This window comes from Conger conger, chromosome 2 (assembly GCF_963514075.1).
Source record: "Conger conger chromosome 2, fConCon1.1, whole genome shotgun sequence".
In the NCBI taxonomy this organism is placed as follows: domain Eukaryota; kingdom Metazoa; phylum Chordata; class Actinopteri; order Anguilliformes; family Congridae; genus Conger; species Conger conger.
In genome coordinates this window covers 43,972,383-43,991,400 of record NC_083761.1, presented here as the reverse complement: position 1 = coordinate 43,991,400, position 19,018 = coordinate 43,972,383, and the positions used below count along the sequence as shown (strand labels likewise).

The window sequence follows — 19,018 nt, the reverse complement described above, 5'->3', positions numbered from 1 at the left end:
GGGTAACCAGTATAGGAAAGGAGGAGCAGTGAGAATGAGAGAGTGGGAGAGACAGGCAAAGGAAACTGACAGTAGCCCGAATGGGCATTTTCATGTCAGAATCTTTGTCAGTTTGATAGACTTTTTCCACAGCTCACAAACTTATAGTGTATACCAACTGGCATGATGCAACATTCACAGCATTCACTATTTATGCCATATAGTAGTGACTGTTTCTGTATCCTGCTGAAAAAAAGCCTTGGAAGCCTAGCCTTGAAACAGCTGGTAGCTGGTTGACTAGTTCAGACCAGCTCCCAGCTTGACATGGTTTCACCAGCTCAACTACTGTATGATTTGAAACAGCTGGTAGCTGTTGACCTGCTCATACCCATCTATACCAGCTTTAGGACCAGCATGGCCATGCTGGTTGACCAACTCCTACCCAGTTAGACCAGCTTATGACCAGTTTAACCTGTTCAATTTTCAAACAGGTCAAGAAAATAGATAGATGGATTTTACAGTATGGTAAACGCTAGTAACAGGTGTTCAAAGGTACAGTGCATGATTCAGCACTCATGATTTTCATAGCTTGCTTTTAAATATCCGCGTATTTTACGTGTAATTTCCAGAATGATCCATTCCTTCCAACTCTGTTCTCTTGCCGCTCCTAGATGAGCAGTAGACAGGAACGGGAACCAATAGGTAAATTTGCAGCCTGGACTCTGTGTTACTGTTAACTCATGTCCATCTGCTCCCCAGCCCACTGCAGATAATGTGTCCCTTAGTTCCGGCTTGCACAACATTCACACATATCGATCAATCCGACCAGCCAGCCGTGGCAAACAGCCATCTATTTTTCACTCTCTTACTCAGCCTCCCCCACAGCCGTTGGGACGTCTGTCACAGCACTACCAGTGCCAGCAGCGCTGGGTTTCAGTGCCTCCTTTGGGAGATGAAGGTTGTCCCTGATTTAGAAGAGCGAGGTATTTTGAAATGCTTTCTAAGTCAGAGTTTTAGAGTTTTAGAGTCCGTGTTCTAGTTCATTCTTTGCTTCATTCATTCTTGACAGAAAATAAGCACCTCCTCAATTATCCAATTAAGTGTACAATTGACGGTCTATCTCTCTACAAGCTCTCTGGTATATGTTACACTATGCAAGGGATACAGTAATACATATTTTCCAATTAATTCTGCTTTTTATTATCTTTCCCAAGGTGTTTGAGCAGAGAGACAGTTTGCCAGGGAGCAGTCAGACACTCCATCAAGGGGCAAGCGTAATATTAATACAGCAAAAGAGGGACTAGTGTTGAATTACTCTCCATAATAAAAGGACTCCTCTGTGTGTATAGATGTGAGTCTAGAGTTCCATAAATCACTTAATGTTAAATTGTGTCTCATACAAACAATCACTTTTCTTTCGTCTCTAAAACATTCTCACCTTACACTACAAATGGAATGATGCAAATTCAGCAGGTTTAAAAGATAGTGTGCCAATTCATTCAGAGGAAGAATTCCACAACAGTGGTTACAACTAAAAACATGATAGCTATAAACTGTGTCTGGGGAGTTGCATACAAAAAAAAGGAATATAGACATATGCTCTATGTTCTAGGTTCTAGGTGATATAGGCCACATCAAAAATGGCTAAGCTAATCATAAAGGTTGTTAATTTTGTCTGTCTGTCTAAAGGAGTTGCATAACCCGGATTGTCTGCTGTTATTGATTGTGGTGCCTCACCTGCATCTTGCGCAGCTGGGACAGCTGATCCCGCAGTTCGGTGGCGTTCTGCTGCAGGTCGTGTAGGTGCAGCTGCATCTGTAAGCGTGTGACGGTGGTTGCCTGTGTGGCTGCAGCAGGTGGGGGTGGCATCAGGGCTAAAGGCGCAGACGGTGTCAGGGCTGCTGATCAGAGAGAAGGACAGGAGTCATGTTTCCAGATCATGTTTTCGCAAATCACTTTTGCAGCAACATACATTGTATGTTCTAGGGAGATGAGGTGATTGATACCATCTCTTTTCTCCTTTCTTTGTCTCCTGCTTGCTCTCTGCTCTCTCTCTCTTTCTCTCTCTCTCTCTCTCTCTCTCTCTCTCTCTCTCTCTCTCACAGCATTAATCCATGGAGCTCACACACGCAGTGAGTCTTATGAAGTCAATTAAGTCTTATCCAAAGTTTGTTTTCACCATGGACATAAACAGGGACAAACTCATGCCAGGAGTCACCCACAGATCAATCGCATCAGACCCCTCAGTGGACACAAAACAACACTGCATTGAAATGAATGGAGAAACACACTTTGTAAATATTGCTACCACTCACAAAGTGAGCCCTGCTCATTACAGTGCTCAACGGGCAACACATACACCTGCATATGAGGGTACAGGAACACATACGGAAACACATCTACAGGAACACATCTACAGCCCACCAGAACTGGAGAGAGGGCAGTTCAGAGGAGTGAGAGATCCCTCTCGGCTAGTTAACTAAACACAAGGGAAGAACAGGCAGTGGTCCAGATATCCTCAACCCCAGAGAATCTGATTTCGGAGAAACAGCCCAGGGGAAACGCACAGGGGTGGCAGGAGGGGGATGGTGGCCTTGCCTCAGATTTACCGACCGGTGGCATCGATTTGTCATAAAGAACCCCCACTCTGAGAGACAGTTGAGGGAGGTGAGCACATCACTCAGCGTTCCTAGAACTTTGCACGGCGTCCCTGCTCCTCACAAAAGAGCACTGTCTTTTACACAGTCTTTAACAAATTCGAGGAGGTTTAACAAAATGGCTCTCTGAACCGTGGGTGAGAAGAATAGCCATGTTTTTCAACAAATAAGGCCCCGGTACTGGGGGAGTGCCGAGCATAACTCAGTCCTCTGACACGAAGGTGGTCCACAAATCACCCTGCTGAAGCAACACTGCCCATGCCTCGGAAACCTCAGAAAAACTCCCCCCTCTTCCACCTGTTTCCCTCAGGAATACACAAAAGGGCCAGGAAAGAGACACACACAGACAGTACACAGTAGGAGAGATGCCTATACTTCGACACACTGGGGAAAGAGTACAGAGAAGCGATACCTTTCCTTTTTTTTATCCGTCCAGCTGAAACAAAGAAGGAATGAACAAAAAAAGTCAGAAGAAAGATCTGTCTGTATTTTAAAATCACCAGCACCAGGATGAATGTTCTGCCGTCTTTTCCGTGCTACAGTTAAGCGACAGAATGATTCCCAGCAAGCAGGACTTAGTTCAGAAGCCTTTTCAGAGAGCCACTCACTAATGCTTTCTAATACTGGCCAGAGTAAGCTAGCTACGCTGGGGTGGCTTGCAGTGTGACAAGTAGAGAAGACATAGGAGGCAGTAGAAACAGAGAGGGAGAAAGAGAAAGAGGGACAGAAGTGGGCGGAGGGTAAACACACTGCAGAGAACAGAACGTTGCTCTGGGTCTGAAGTATGTGCGCACAAACTATTTGCTCCGGGGAAACCATCAGCACTGGGAACAGGAATCTCTGGAGCAGACAGCACATTCAAAAGTACTGTAGTGAGGCAGCCATCTAAAAATCAATGGCTACTGCACAAGAAATATTACCATTTGACAATTGCCACTTGGTAGAAGTTCTTTGTTAGGTTATCATTTTCTATTTTATACTGAAAATATCCATGTTATCTCAATTTAAATTTGAATTTAGACACAAGCTACTGTGAACATGACTTTTCTAATGGTGTTGCATTTGTCTTGTCATTTGAAGGTGAATTTCATACGATGGGACGGCTTTGTGCACGACCCGCTGCGTGTCATCGGAGAGGGGGGGAGCACTCACTTCCTGCGCCCGAACAGTCGTTGGTACCCTCGGTCTTCTCGCTGGAAGAGAAAGGGGAGGCCTGTGAAAACCCCACCCCTGGATCCCAGTGGCCCAACATCATGCAGAGCTGCAGCAGGCAGCATCTGAGGATCAACACTCACAGTCCAGGGGCTCACTTCAGTCCACTGTCTGCCTGTATGTCTGTCTGTCTGTCTGTCTGCCTGTCCACCTGCCAGTGTGCCTCTCTCTTGCTCTCTCTCTCATTCTCTCACACTCTCCCTCTCTGCGTCTCGCTCTCTGTTTCTGTCTCTCGCTCACTCTTTCTCTCTGTTTCTGTCTTTCTCTCTGTCCCTCTCTCCCTGTCTTGCTCACTCTATCTCACTCGTTTTCTCTCCGTCTTTCTCTCTCTGCATTCATATTTATATCATACAAACATGTAAAGTAATAAAACTGCAAAATGGTGATGCCAGATTGTTAAAAATAGACTCCGCTAACAAAAACAGCAGCCTCTTATTTGCAAAGCAGTTTACAATCCTCACCTAGCCACAAACTCAGGCAATAGAAGGCATATTCTAACAATCCTTGATACCATTTTTCTACGTCAAGAAATCATGTTCCAATATAAGAACAAAAATATACAATTCAGAAGTTGCATGAATAAACACATTTATCACTCATTTTATTCCACGTCTGGCTGACATATTTCCAGTTAGAAATATGTTTGTTTTGCAAATTATTCGACATATTTATGGAATCAAATATCCCACCTAGTTATGAAGCTATGACTGTTTTCTGACGTTTACTTTGTAATCTGATCAGGCATATAGAGAAGACTATAGTTTTGCTGGTACTATACCTAAGTAAATGCCGCCTTGAATGACTTTTTATTGTTGCTTAAATGCATTGCTGGGTCATTTCAATATCGAGTGAATGTACAACATGGTAAGCTTCTTGTACGGGGTTTTCTACCCTTTCCAACAAGGTATAATGTGTCATATTCAGGTGACGGACAGTTTAGGAATATTGCTGCGTTTGCATAGCAGAATGAATGTACAGATGTGCTTAATTTAGACTTGCTAAACCTGTAATTGTACTGGCTAACAGGGCTTTCCGGGCTCTATTTAACGTCATTTTGAAATAAAGTTCAATTTTAAATGTGATGCAGTTTGAATAGAAAGCATTAGGATCAGTAATCCATTTTGCAGGACATCTGGGTGCAGTTATATAATTTGAATGCCTGTCAATATCTTTACCATATATCAAGTTTGTACACAAATATAAAGTAGTTCTGGGTTGGTCATTGACTTACGAGACATTCAGTGCTAAACTTTAAAAACTTTTTTATTTTAATGTGTCATTTGTGTACACTGTATGTAAATGCTCTCTGAATGGTGCATGTCTCTTCTTTAATTTAAATGTGTGCAGTACATCGTTTTTGAGATACTGACAATTTTATTGGACTAGTTCAAAATAGTTGGAAACTGCCCTCTGGGAGGCAAAGTAGAAAGGGCTCCAAAGAGATTTAATCCTACAAGGATTGCCCAATATGGATTTAAATTAATTTTACACTCACATACACTCATGCATGCAAAAAACCTGATTGCACCCAAACATACACATGCAGGCCCACATAAGCATACAGACACATCCATAAAAATGCACACACATACACACACAAGCACACACACACACACATACATACACACACACACACACAAGCACACACACATGCCATTTGTACTTTTACACTGCAATCAGTTCCAGTACGCTGCAGTTCCAGATCTGTTTGCAAATTAGATTTCATTGTTGGCAAAATAAACAGGTGGTCTCCTTGTTTGACTCTGTTCACTGGTTGTGTAATAGGGCTGTAATTGTCATTTAGGAGAGTGTGTTGTTTCAGCCTCGCTGCAGTGACACGGGCATGGGTGTCCGGGACACTGGGGCTCTCTTACGTGCTGTCGCTGTCCGGGCCTCTGGTCAGCACACTCTGCACCAGGCCTGTGAGACTGGCAATCTGCTTCTCCATCGCCTCCATCCGCTCCCTGACCGGCAGAGTCAACACGGCTGTTAGTTGTCTTTCACACGCAAGCCCACATGCACACACATACAGTACAGTACGCACGCAGACACCAGGGTCAGTTTACTTGACACGTACTTACAGACAGACGGGTTTTCCTGTGACCGCTAAAGTTTGTATCGCTCACATATCTGTGTTACTTTTCTGCATTCTGGAAACTTCTAAATGTTTCCTAACTAAAATGTGACATATTGTTGTGAACCATGCTTGCTAACTACTTTGGCATGGTCGCGCATGTGATCTGCATCATTACTTACAGTAAGTGAATCAGTCACTAACATGGTGCAGATAGCCTTTGCAGCTGTTATGCAGTATTACCCCACACTTCCTGCTTACTGCAGAACATCACAAAATATGTTTTTTGTATTTGTTTTGTCGTACAAACTTTTTTGGCCATAAAATCTCAAGAACTGTTTTTGCTGAAGTTTTATAGTCTCAGCGTGCGCACTGAAAATGCTATGGTTTCGCTACGCGGGCAAACAAATGCTGTGCTGTTTTATGCAAGCCTCTGCTAAAATGCTTCTCTGTCATTCCTTCAATACAATACTACTACCCGGTTCTAGGCTGAGTGGAGTTATACTGTATTTTTTGCTCACAGATGGGAATCACGCTTTTACTGTGCAAATGGATTACCGATACTGGTCAGAGAAGCTCGTATGTGTGCTCGTCATAGTCTAGAGGGCCTATAAAAACACGCAGGTAATAGCATAAGTATGTACGAGTACTTCTGTCTAAATATGCAACAACAAAACGAACAACAACAACAATTCCTCCAGAGAAATTCAAAGTAAACAATGGACTTTATATCGACATTTCTCCAAGTTACCACATTTTTAGAACTGCATTATGGTGCATTTGGTTCGCTGGACCCTTGCCGTGAAAAGAGCATTGACATGACCTTATTTTGTGTTGTATGTGGATTTACAAAATGCAGTGAAGGCAAGGTCCCCCCATGTTTGTTTTGTCACCCACGTTACAAAATAACTACTGTTGACGCTAAAGCAATAGCATCTTAAAATAGGTTACACGGATCGAGCTGTGTAAAATGGTCTTGTTACCATAGTGATTGAAAATTGCATCGTGAAAAAAAAAGGAATTAATGCAAAAAAAAAAGACCGTTGTTGAAAGTCAAATGGGAATCGCTATAAATGTTTTGTCTTCAATCAATTAAATACTCAAATTATAGCAGAAAACAAATTACAGGGGGCAGGTTCAATTTAATTTTGTTGTCAAGCAATTATAGTATGCCTGTATTGACAAATGATTTCTGTCGCTGTCAGCCCAAAGACAGATAGCCTTGTGATGAAGATCCACTCTCCTTCACACAAGGAAGGAGTTCAGGTCACTTAGTTCAGGTAGGCCCTGAGAGTCAAGCCGGCTCAGGCTGAATCAATTGATGGTTCATGATGTTTGCCTATCACAGACCATTAACATATCAGAGTGCTCTGTTTAAATGGCCTCTTACTCATTCCATGTAACTGCTGCACACTGCCAGTCTAAACCATGTACCGTATGCTCGCTATAGACCTCTAGCCTAAAACCCCTCCGCCACCCCTGCTCCGCCCTCGTGTTTATTAGACTATCCATTTTGGGCAGCATGGTGGTACTGTGAATAGTACTGTGGCCTCACAGCAAGAAGGTCCTGGGTACGAATCTGACCTGAGCCTTTCTGAGTGGAGTTTACATGTTTTCCCTGTGCTTGCATGGGTTTCCTCTGGGTACTCTGGTTTCCTCCCACATCCAAAAACATTATGTGGTCAACATATCCCTGTGTTTTCGGATCTGTTCTGTGTATGTCCCTCTGGGGGTTTTTGCTGCTGCTCCCTCCCTTATCGATGCATCCTTGTATGAATGGCTGGGTGGGCTTCCAGACCAGAGCCATACCACCAAAAATAGTATTTCCATCTAAGATTGTTAATGAAGATTATAACTTCGACAACAGTGGCCTTGACTGAACTAACATGTTAATGGAGTTCTGCTCTTACAGCTGCAACAGCTGCAACAGCTGCCATGGTTACTGCAAGGTTTATGGTTGACGCACTCCATGGCTTTGAAACAGACAGCACTGTTTACAACTAGATTAGGTTGTCAAAAAAAAATCTATGATTTTTGTGAGTGGTAATTTGCCAACATATTTGCAAATTAGCCATGTCCTATGTTGACCTCTATTTGCATAAAAAATGGTCATTTTGGGTCTGAAATTTATGTTGATAACACTTAAATATGCATGACCCCGACCGTTCACCATGTTGCTGTTTTCCTGGTAGTACGGTTCTGTGAGCTTTCCACCCACTGCCTGGTTCATTATTAATAGTAGATCATTTTTGTCAGCCACTGTCATCAGTTTAACAGCTATAAAATCATTGCAATCGTTTTGCTTGTAGTTTTAAATTGATTATTCCTCATTTAATTAAGATACATTGGGGGAAATATATGCAGATTCTGTAGACATATTGAAGGTATACACTCTCAATATTGAAGGTATTATCTCAGTGAGCACTTTATTAGCTATTTATTAGACTTATATTTCAGACGTATTGGTCGTCTGCTGCTGTAGCCTACCCACTTCAAAGGTCTGATGCAGTGTGTGTTCAGAGATGCTCTGCTGCATTCCACTGTTGGTTATTTGAATTACTGTCAGCTTTGACCTGTATGGCCCTTCTCCACTGACTCCACACCTTATTAACAAGGTGTTTTTACTCATACAACTGCATGCTCACTGGATGTTTTTTCCGGCAAACTCTAGAGACCACTGTGCGTGGAAATCCCAGGAGATCAATAGTTTTTGAGATTATTGGTTGATTCAATATTTGCATTAACAAGCCGGTGTACAGGTCTACCTAATAAAGTGCTCACTGAGTGTATACTGAAACATGAGAGTCTAACACATCACTGTAATCACTACATGTACATGTAAGACACACACACACAGACATACACACACAGTGGTCCCCCCCGCTCTCACCGGGTCTCCGTCTCATTGCCTGGCAGTGGGGAGTTGTACCCCGGCATACCCCGGTTCATCTCCCCCCCGGGGACCACCGCCCCGCAGAGCGGGTCAGAGCCAGAGCGAGACTTGGGGCTCTCCACGAAGACGGAGGAGGACGAGTCTTTCCGGAAGCCCTGGCGCACGGGCGACCCTCGGCTGGGGGAGCCGGAGTATGAGTCCCTGTCGCGCAGCTGCATGTCGGGGATCTTCTGCGGGGACGAGGGCGGCATGCGGAAGCCCACGCCCAAGGTGGAGGCGTAGGCGTCCGAATACAGAGGGCCCCCGGGCTTATACAGGGCCTCCTCCAGCTCCCCCTGGAGGGCGGCGGCGGAATAGGTGCTGAGGGAACGGACGGAGCCGCGGCGGTACAGCCCCCCGGACACGGGGAAGGCGAAGGGGTCTCCGATGGCGGCCAGCGACTGCGTGGAGGCGATGCTGAGCCGGCCCTCGTGCACCAGGTTGTAGGGGTCGGCGTAGAGTCCCTCGTTCTTCAGCAGCACCATGTTCTTGGACGTCACCTCCTCGTCCGGCTTGACGTCGCGCCGCTCCAGGATGGCGCTGGGGGAGGGAGATAGGCCCTGCTGGGGGTGGTGGGGGTGGGGGTGAGGGTGGGGCTGGCCGGGCCCCACGAAGGAGGGCGGGCGGCCCCCGCTGTAGGAGAGCCGGGAGCGGGAGGGCGACGCCGAGGTCGGGGAGGCCGAGGACGGGGCGCTGTTGAGGCGACGTGTCGGGGAGGAGTCTCGAGACGTGTACACCATCTCTCTCTGCAGCGACAGGGGGGATGCGGTTAAAAACCTGCCTACATGCCTGACCTGGGTCAAAACGGCTTAATTTCCCATACAAATGCTATTTTATTCATTTGAGCAACAGACCCGGGTCAAATACGTAACTGAAATACTTATACTTTACATAAAACAGCATGTGTTTCATGTGTAAACTAACTGCTTGCATTGCTTGGCCAGGGCTCCAATTGTCCTGTTGAGATGGAAATCAAAATTGGACTCACCTGGTAAAATAAAGGATGAAATAAATACATTTTTTTAAAGAAATCACAAAATTATTGCGATAGGACAATAAGGATTTTTGGGCCTGCAATGCAAAAGAGCGAAGCTGCAGGCTTCCATTGCTCACCCTCAGCTGGGTGCTATTCACAGCTGAATTAAACACATTTGCATGACACTAGATTAGCTAGATTGGCAGAATCTGATCTTTCTGAACGTATTTGAATGGCCAGTGGCCTTGCTCGACTGCAAATGTTTCATTACACATGACGCCTCCGCAGCAGGATTCCCGCTACGTTGCTTTCTTTGCTCCTTTCTTCCCGCCACCGCTTGCTCCACGCGGCTTTTCCCTTGCAGACTTTGCAGACCTTGCACCTGTTACCCCTGCTAGCTCTCTCGCTCTGTCCTTCCTCCCATGTGCCTCATTGCTTTCACCAAGGGCACCTCCTCTCCTCTCTTCTCTACCATCCACCTACTCTCCCTTCCCCCACTGTGTTTATGGAGCTCAGTGGGCCCCATGGCAGCAGTGGAGAAGGTTTTACACTCGCAGATACTCAGGGGATTTACTCCTTTGCTCATCCATTATGCATGCTATATGATAAGATGTAACCAATCATTGACTTTGTTATATCTTGCTTTTATGCTTACTGTATGTCTTAACCATGTACCAAACAGAGGTAGAATTATGTATGTATTACTAAAACACTTTTTTGATCATAAAAGGGCGGGGAGTGTCTCCGTCTCTTCCGTTCATGCTTGTCCACCCTTGGGGAGAGGCTAGAAAAAGAGGTGAAGACAGGGAAATAGAGAAAACGTGAATTAGGAGAACGGAATTTCCTTGCTTTTTCAAACGTCCGTTCGAAGCCACGTCAGCAGATGCGTGGCAGATGGGGAGAGGTGGATCCACAGGTCGATCATTTATACGTCAGGCTTTCTGAAAAAATACTTCTGCAAAGGATGCGCACATGTGCGCAAAAGCAAGATTGGTAGTTCCTAACTTCTACGTCTAGCTCCTAGAAGGAACATTAATGGGTTGGAATGTTCTTAAAGATGGCAGACTTTAATAAATTTCTGGGTCAAGAGCAAGCGGAAAAAAGAGGAGGAAAAAGCCCCAAGCTAATCATGCATCTCAGAAGAACCACACAGAGAATCCCATCTGTATAGGAGCCCAGAGGGCCAATGGGAATTAGACTGGTTACCCTCGGAAACAAACCCAGCAACAGCCAATCATGTGCATGTAACTGAGAGCTGTTTAAGGCTACACTTCACAAGGTGAAAGGGAGTGGCTCACATTGGAGGGAACATCATGTGCTTTAATACTTACAGTTTAGCACTTTTTGTGCTTACCAAGGTGATAAAAATAACTCAGTGAGACAGCTGGACAAGCAATGTAAATTACTCATTAAAACCTTGAGATGTAATGTAAGGAAGAGACATTTAAATTCATTCATATTTGTGAACAAAATATGCCATCAGTGTCAGTTTCAGATTTTGCTGTCACCATGTTATTCCAAAGGGAATTCAGAACTGCATCAATCAAGATAAAAATAACGTTGGACAAAATATCACAACCAAAGGCAACTCCCAGAAATTCTGTGTGCAATTTTGAATCTGTATTTAAAAAAGAATATATAAAAACATCTTTCTCTCCCCTACAAATTATATTTTATATCCAGACCTGGGTCAAATACATAATACTTTGGGATTCAAATACTTCTCTATGCTTTACTGAGCTTGTCCGGTGCATTGGAAGCAATGAAATACAGTCAAAAAGTACAAACCCCACCTGGTTGGCAAGACCAGACAAGACCAATCGAGCACAGAAAATAATTTGAATCTAAAACTATTACTGTATGCATTCGTACCCAAGTCTGTTGACCAGTAAGATTAACCTGCCAGAAGATATCAGTAAATAAAAAATAAAAAAATCCAATCCATTTAAAAATAATCACTGTGAGATTTTAGGCAGAGATTCATCTTCTGGCCACATATCCATTTTGGCACTCTGTGGGCAGCCTGTAGTTTTTCAGTCACAACCCTCGCCCTCACCCTCAGGTCCCCGTTGGCCAGGTGGGCAGTGGGGTACGAGGCGTAGATGGGCTCCTTGCGGTAGATCTTGATGATGCTGCGGTCCTGGACGTCGCGCACGTCCTCCAGCTCGTAGAAGACGTTGCGCGCCTCGTCCTTGATGAGGATGGCGGTGTTGGGGGACTTGAGCATGCCCATGGTGAGCTTCTGGGGGAACATGTGCACGATGAGGGCGTGCAGGGTGTCCAGGCTGCTCAGCTCATGGGTGATGTGGACCCTCCGCGTCTCGTCCCCAAACTGCAGGAAAAGCACTCCTGAGACAGAGACGGAGAGAGAGAGGGAGTCATACAGAATCATTCAGAAACATACAGTGACTGCAGAATGTATTCAGTATTCGCTTTTTGCACAATTTATTGTGTTGCAGATTTCATTTTAAATGGATAAAATAGTCTTTTTTGCCCATCAGTCTACACTCAATAACCCAAAAGTCAAAAGTTCAAAATATTTGCTAATTTATTAAAAAGTAAAAACTGAAATCTCTCATTTATATAAGTATTCAGACCCTTAATTCAGTACGTTGTAGAAGCCCCTTTGGCAGCAATAACAGCTTTGAGTCTTCTTGAGTAAGTCTCTGGAAGCTTTGCATATCTGGATTTGGGCAGCTTATCGCATTCTCCCTGACAGATCCTTACAAGCTCCGTCAGATGGGATGGGAAGCTATCTTCAGGTCTCTCAACAGATGTTCTGTGGGGTTTAAATCTGGGCTTTGGCTGGGCCACTCAAGAGACTAGTCCCAAAGTCACTCCAGCGTTGTCTTAACTGTGTGCTTCGGGTCATCGTCCTGCTGACAAGTGGGCGGTCATCCCAGTCTGATTTCACGTGCACTCTGGAGCAGGTTTTCTTCAATGACCTTTCTGCATTTGGCTGCCTTCATCCTTCCCTCAATTCTGACCAGTCTCCCTGTCCCTGCTGGTGTTCACCAGACATAGTGCTTGGATTTCTGCTCAAAGAGTTACATTTTTCTCCCATTAGACCAGAGCATCTTTGTCCTCACAGAGCATCCAAGCAGGCTGTCATATGCTTTTTACTCAAGAGTGGCTTCCATCTAGCCACTCTTACCATAAAGGCCTGATTGATGGAGTGCTGCTGAGATGTTTGTCCTTCCGGAAGGTTCTCCCATGTCTGCAGAGGACTTCAGAAGCTCTGATAGAGAGACCTCCCTGACCATTGGTTTCATACCCTTGTCCAGATCTATGCTGCATCACAATCTTGTGAATTGTGGGACCTTATATACACAGGTGTGTGTCTTTCTAAACTATGTCCAGTCAATTAAATTTGCCACGGGTGGACTCCAACCAAGTTCTAGACACATCTCTAGGATAATTAAAGCAAACAGGATCCATGTGACCACAAAGGGTCTGAACAGATTAAATAAAATATGAAATCAGGAAAAGCTGAAAAATTCAAACTTTTTAACGGTAATGTACGTGGCTTTGAAGTTTATCATTTAGCTTGTGTCAATCTACAGTAGAACTATCTGAAGCAACTTATATTTGACTAGACAAAGCAGGGGCTAATCCCTCGTGGAGCAATGTGGGGTTAAGGGCCTTGCTCAAGGTCCCAACAGCTGTGCAGACATTATCATGGGTATACTGGGGCTTGACCCAGCAACCTTCCTGTTCCCGGTCATGCATCGTAGGCACTAGGTTCTAGGCTGCCCCGTTGTTGGCGCGACGGGTGGAGGGTCCCGGTTTACTGACCTGGCGAGCGCAGCTTGGTCTGGCTGGTGGACCGCGACAGGGGCAGGCTCTGCCGGAAGCGGTTCATGCGGTTGAAGCCGAGAGGGATGTCGGCCTCTGACATGGTCTCCAGCGACTCGGCCGAGGCGAAGGAGAGCTTGGCGGCTTGGTCGGCGAGGCCGGACTGCGTGGACTGGGAGTGTCGCGGGCTTCGGCTCTGAGGGGCGAAAGCATCGCTGCTGTTACTGGGGCAGAACGCACCGGTTATTTTAATAATACCGAAGACTGCTGTGCTGCTGACATTATCTCACGGTAAAGCACAACGCCGTGTAAATTTTTGCAATTATCCAAAGTTTTGTCAACACGTTACAGAAAAGGAGTGACTTATGGTGTCATAATGTCACTCCTTTGAATGTATCTCAGCCAATCACAATGTGAGGTTGGAACAAACTGTTTTATAATGTCTGATAACTACCACACACAATGACTGAAAAAGAGTGTGAGTAGACCTGGGTCAAAGTCTCTATGTTTTACTGAGCTTATCTGGTGTATAGGAACCTATACCCCCCACCTTCTGGCCCTATTGGCAGGCTCAATTAAACCAGGCAAGATCAGTAGAACACATAATCCAAAGTATTTGAATCCAAAACAAAAACGTCATTTTACCGAAGCCCAGAACTGGTGTGAGTCAAGCGGAGATAGAAGTAGACACAGTGGTATCCCAAAATGCTGGGTTGAGTCATGGGGGGGGGGGGGGGGGGGGCTGTGTGCTGGGGGGGCTGAGGAGGCTACACCTGTTTGTTTTCACCCAGTGAATATCAGGCTCAGAGAAGCGTAAAAAAAAAAGAGAGAGCAGTGCGAAACACGGCACTTAGTGGAGGAGGGGGCCGCTGGGTTTTAATCACCCCTCCGCAGGCTACCGGGGTGGAGCGGGGGGGAACGGGGAGGAGAGAGGCACCAGAGCGTGGGGCTGTCACAACGGGGCAGTCTCGCCTGCCTGGTTCCAGCCGTCCTCACAGCAACGCCAGCTTCAGTTGCTGGGCTGCGTTTAATGAACTGGCCCAAAGACTTCCCCCCCCCCCCCACTCCTGTCAGGAGTTTTCAGGCTCCGAGGTGGTGGTGGTGGTAATGAGCTCCCAGAGTGGTCTCCGATGGCAGCTCTCGATCGGAGGAGCAGCCGTCGACGCCAGCCCTCTGCCCCCCTCTATCTCCGTGATGGTAATCCGGCCCGCTCTTTGTCGTGTTATGCTTCAGTTCAGGGGAGAAACTTTCCAGAAATATCTCCCCAGAATACGCTAGGAAATCTCATATTCGGATGTTTGTGCTGCTGTGCGTCTACAAAGCCCGCCTTCCAGCACTGCATCCCCCAGCGCAGATAATGACGGATAATTATATCGAAAGTGTAAGGCAGACACAAACACACATATGCGCACGCGTGCTCTGCACACAAATATAGCATCAAATATTATGTGTTCTCCAAAAAGCCAAGCACAGGGAATAGAATATAATATTTCTTAAACATTTCAATATTTCATATATTTCAGATACAATCTTATAATTCCAAGGTGAAAAAAGGCGAACACTATAAATGCTGTTAAAAATTCCAGCTCACCAAGGACCTTGATAACGGTTTCTTTGCGTTCACTCACCTTCCTGGGGTGATTTATTCTTATTCTTATCCTTCAGCAGTAGTAACAGCCGCCAAGGCCAGCATACTGTTTCCGTCTTTCAATTCAATTCAAAATGCCATATTGACACATCATATTTCAATATACATGTATATGTTGCCAAAGATTTACAAAGAAAACCCAGCAATATTACAATGTAGATAAACTGCATGTCATGAATATTAACAAATAAACACATAACGAGCAAAGGCAAATACATAAACTAATAATTAGATTCATTAGATTCAATTAGATTAATAATAATTAATTAAAAAAGAAGTTGACAATTTTTCAAATTAATTAGTGATCATAAAGGATCACTTTGTTGTCATGACTGCAACTCTGCTGAAGCAAAATAGTCTCTCATTCGCTCTCTTCCTCTCCCTCTCTCCCCTCTCTCTCTCCCTCTCCCTCTCCCCCTCTCTCTCTCCCTCTCCCTCTCCCCCTCTCTCTCTCCCTCTCCCTCTCCCCCTCTCTCCATTACAGGTTGGGTGTAGGAGTCGGAGGTTTGACTGATTACTGTAGATGTGCTCCGTAATGGGGTTCATTTATCTGGTGAATCTCTTGCACTGCAGAAAGCGCTGAGCACTGGAGGGGGGCACACTGGGGGATGGAGGGGGTGGGGGCATTGCTCCTGTGTTTGCTCGCACCACCTCGTTTGTTTGCTTCTCCCCGAGGGCGCTTCAGGAGTACGGGAGCGGCAGCGAGACTTTATTAGACAGAGCCCGGAACAGACTCGTATGACGTAATCCGAGCGACGGGGGAGTTATTTTCGTCCTCTTCCCTTCTCCTGACAGCGAGAAAAGAGAGGGGGGGAAAAATGAGGCCTCCGAGGTGGGAGCTCGACAAAAACGCAGCGTTAGTGGCCTGTTGCCGCGCGGTTAGTGAAAAGGCGGGCGATCCCCCCTGATTTGCGGGGGCGATTTATGAGGCGGGCCCACGATAGCCGGCGCCCCGTAGATACCCCCGCACTCATCCGGAACACGTTCCTCGATGCTGTCTGCCGATGATGTATTGTAGGGAGAGGTTTTCGGGGCGCCAGGGGAATGGGAAAGTTTGCTGTTTGGCAGGTGCTGAGATTGCTGGAGCGGCTCCGCCCGCTTCCCCTGCTGCCGCCCGTCACTAACCTGCCTCCCCTTTCCCACAATGCACCCCCCCCTCCGCGTCCCAGCCAGGTGTTCACCGCCTGCTCCTCGTCCGTGCCCTCCTAGGCCGAGGGAAAGCGAGAGAACGGAGGAGGAGAGAGTGCGAGAGAGAGAGGGAGCACCATGGATCATCATTTTCCGTACCTTTCTCTCCCTTAATTGCCCTCAGCTGCGCACGCAACGAGTGTGGGTTCGGTCAGGGTGGGAATTCCAATTAGCGAGAGGTGTTGTCTTGAGTGCTTGTCTTCACTGGGAGGGGGTGTGAACACCACTCCTTTGAGAAGAGAACAGAGCCTTGATGAGGCTGAACAGCCACCTCCGTACAGCACATTCATTACTCTAACTCTCACACCTTTCCTCAGGCAGCACACTGGGAGTTTAGCCCTGACATTGTTCGGAGCGGAGCGCTTCAGGGGTGCGAAAGCCCCGCCCGCGCGGTCCTCCTCCGCGCGTTCGCCCTCTGATTCCTCTCCCGGCCTCGCTGACGTCTCTTTCTCTAGCTCCGCCGTGACTGGCAACGAAGCCGCTGATGGATTCTCCTGCGCTGTTTAATCCCCCCAAGGTTTCACCGCCCCCCCCTTTTCCCCACTACTCCCCTCCCTCCGGCTAACTGTCCGTGAGCGCCGTGCGATTTCTCATCACGCAGATATTTTTCAGGAGGGGCTGAGACAGGGGATGACTGCGCGCTGCACGCTTCTCGTGACCTTTAATGGCTTTCCCACACTCTGCACGCGGGGGACGGCTCGATGTCGACCCCCGCCACGGCCGATTATACGTCAACGTCCAGAGTAAACGAATAAATGCTGCCCCAATCGTTCAAATGCTCATTATCATTGTTTCTACAACTTCGGTTTCCGAGCGCTGTCTCTTTCTCTGAGTGTAAAAACATACATACAATGTATATACTATGTATACTGCATATTTACAGTATAAAGCATAGGGAGGCATTCAAATATTGTTCATTTAAATGCTTCTATGTTATATATTCAAAAATAACAAAGAAGTATTCACAAAAAAGAGTTCCAGGATGAATAGACGCAGCACACTCTACAGGCGTACAGACATGAGTATACAACCACTTCCTGGACGCTTAGCTCTCGAATCCATCAGTATCTCACAGGCTGACGTCTGGCTGGATACAGCTACTGCAGCTAATAGAGTCCCCACGCTACTCTTACCTTTAGCTAGACGTTTGTGTTTCTATGTTGCCGTGGGTTACCTGTCCAGCCAGTCCCTGCGCTGTTCCCCGTGCCTCAGTGAGCCAGCGATGGCACTTATTGGTCGATGCGGCTCCTCGCCTGCGGAATGGCGTCACGTCTCCGTCTAAGCTTCCCGGCGAGAGAGCCGTCTGTGCGTCTCCCCTGTGGGTCTGTTGTGTCTAGCCCAATGCCGGTGTGCTGTGCCCTTCTCGGCCGGGGTGGGGAACTGGATATGCGCTCGATTGAGGAAACAGCTGTTCCCATCTGTATTCTACCCACCGCAAACCACAGAATCCCCCACCTTCTTCCCTACAATTTCACGGGCACTGTCTCCCCGCGATCGCGGCATACCGTTCCGGTGAACACTAATTCAGAGAAGTTGCCCTCACTGCAGTATGTGACCAACAGCTTCCTCCAACTGAAAACACACAAGAACTACTGTGTCCTCCAAAATGACTCACATCCTTCATCAAGATGAGCAATGAAGGCTGTACACATATACAATACAGGTAATGAGCTACAGTGATGTTCCAAATATTTTGGTAAGCCTATTCTTTGGCCTATGTCTGTTTATTTTGCTTTTATCTCAGCCTCATAATGGCTTCCTTGACTGTCGTTGGCACAACTCTGGGCTTCATGTTGACAAATGCCAATAACAGACTCCAAAGACAATCAAAAACGTAGAATTAAGACTAGATACTGAAAGATGTCTTATACCCGCACTAAGGAATGATTGGATACACCTGAACATACATCAGAAACAGCTGAGAAGTCAACTGTCCAATTACATTTGGTCCCCTAAAATGGAGGGACTATGTATAAAAAGGAATGTAATTCTTACATGCATTGCCAGATATGGATATGAATACCCACACATTAAAGGTGACAGTCTGCATTTAACCTCATTATTCATTGTTTCAAATCCAGAGTGCATGAGTACAAACCAAAAAGAACAGAAATTGTACCACTGTCAAAATACTTATGGACTGCACAGTATATTATATGCTGAAAAATGTAAAAACAGCCTACTTTTTATACTGATTTCTTTTTCAGAGAAAATAAATTGCATCTTGGAGACAAAACATGTCCAAATGTACCATCAGACGCCATTACCAGGCCAAAATGTTTTTTTGGAATGATTCACAGAAAAAAGCCTCCAATGATGCCAATCAACGAAAATAAGTATTTGTTAACTTCCATTGAAACGGGATCTAAATGGATGATTAGACTTTTTAGCCGTGTACACTATTGCTGGGCTTTGGATCACTTATGTTGAAGATAAAATCATACCTACATACAGTACATTCAGTATGGTAGTTGATCTTTGATGCTATTTATAAACGTGTCTTTTAGTGAGAAAAAGATCCCAACCACACCTCGACATTAACCAATAAATGCTTAAC

General features: G+C 45.9%; 1 protein-coding gene across 1 annotated transcript in view; it reads right to left on the bottom strand.

The window, feature by feature from the left end:
• Window positions 1-19,018, bottom strand: part of LOC133111197 (SRC kinase signaling inhibitor 1-like) — a 54,189-nt gene that overhangs the window by 14,845 nt on the left and 20,326 nt on the right. The window contains exons 3-9 of the mRNA XM_061221380.1: window positions 13,626-13,821; window positions 11,887-12,179; window positions 8,813-9,600; window positions 5,723-5,812; window positions 3,789-3,829; window positions 3,049-3,072; window positions 1,717-1,877 (exon numbers count right to left, since the gene is read on the bottom strand). Of these exons, the coding sequence (XP_061077364.1) occupies window positions 1,717-1,877; window positions 3,049-3,072; window positions 3,789-3,829; window positions 5,723-5,812; window positions 8,813-9,600; window positions 11,887-12,179; window positions 13,626-13,821 (1,593 nt within the window). The remainder of the gene's footprint in view (window positions 1-1,716; window positions 1,878-3,048; window positions 3,073-3,788; window positions 3,830-5,722; window positions 5,813-8,812; window positions 9,601-11,886; window positions 12,180-13,625; window positions 13,822-19,018) is intronic.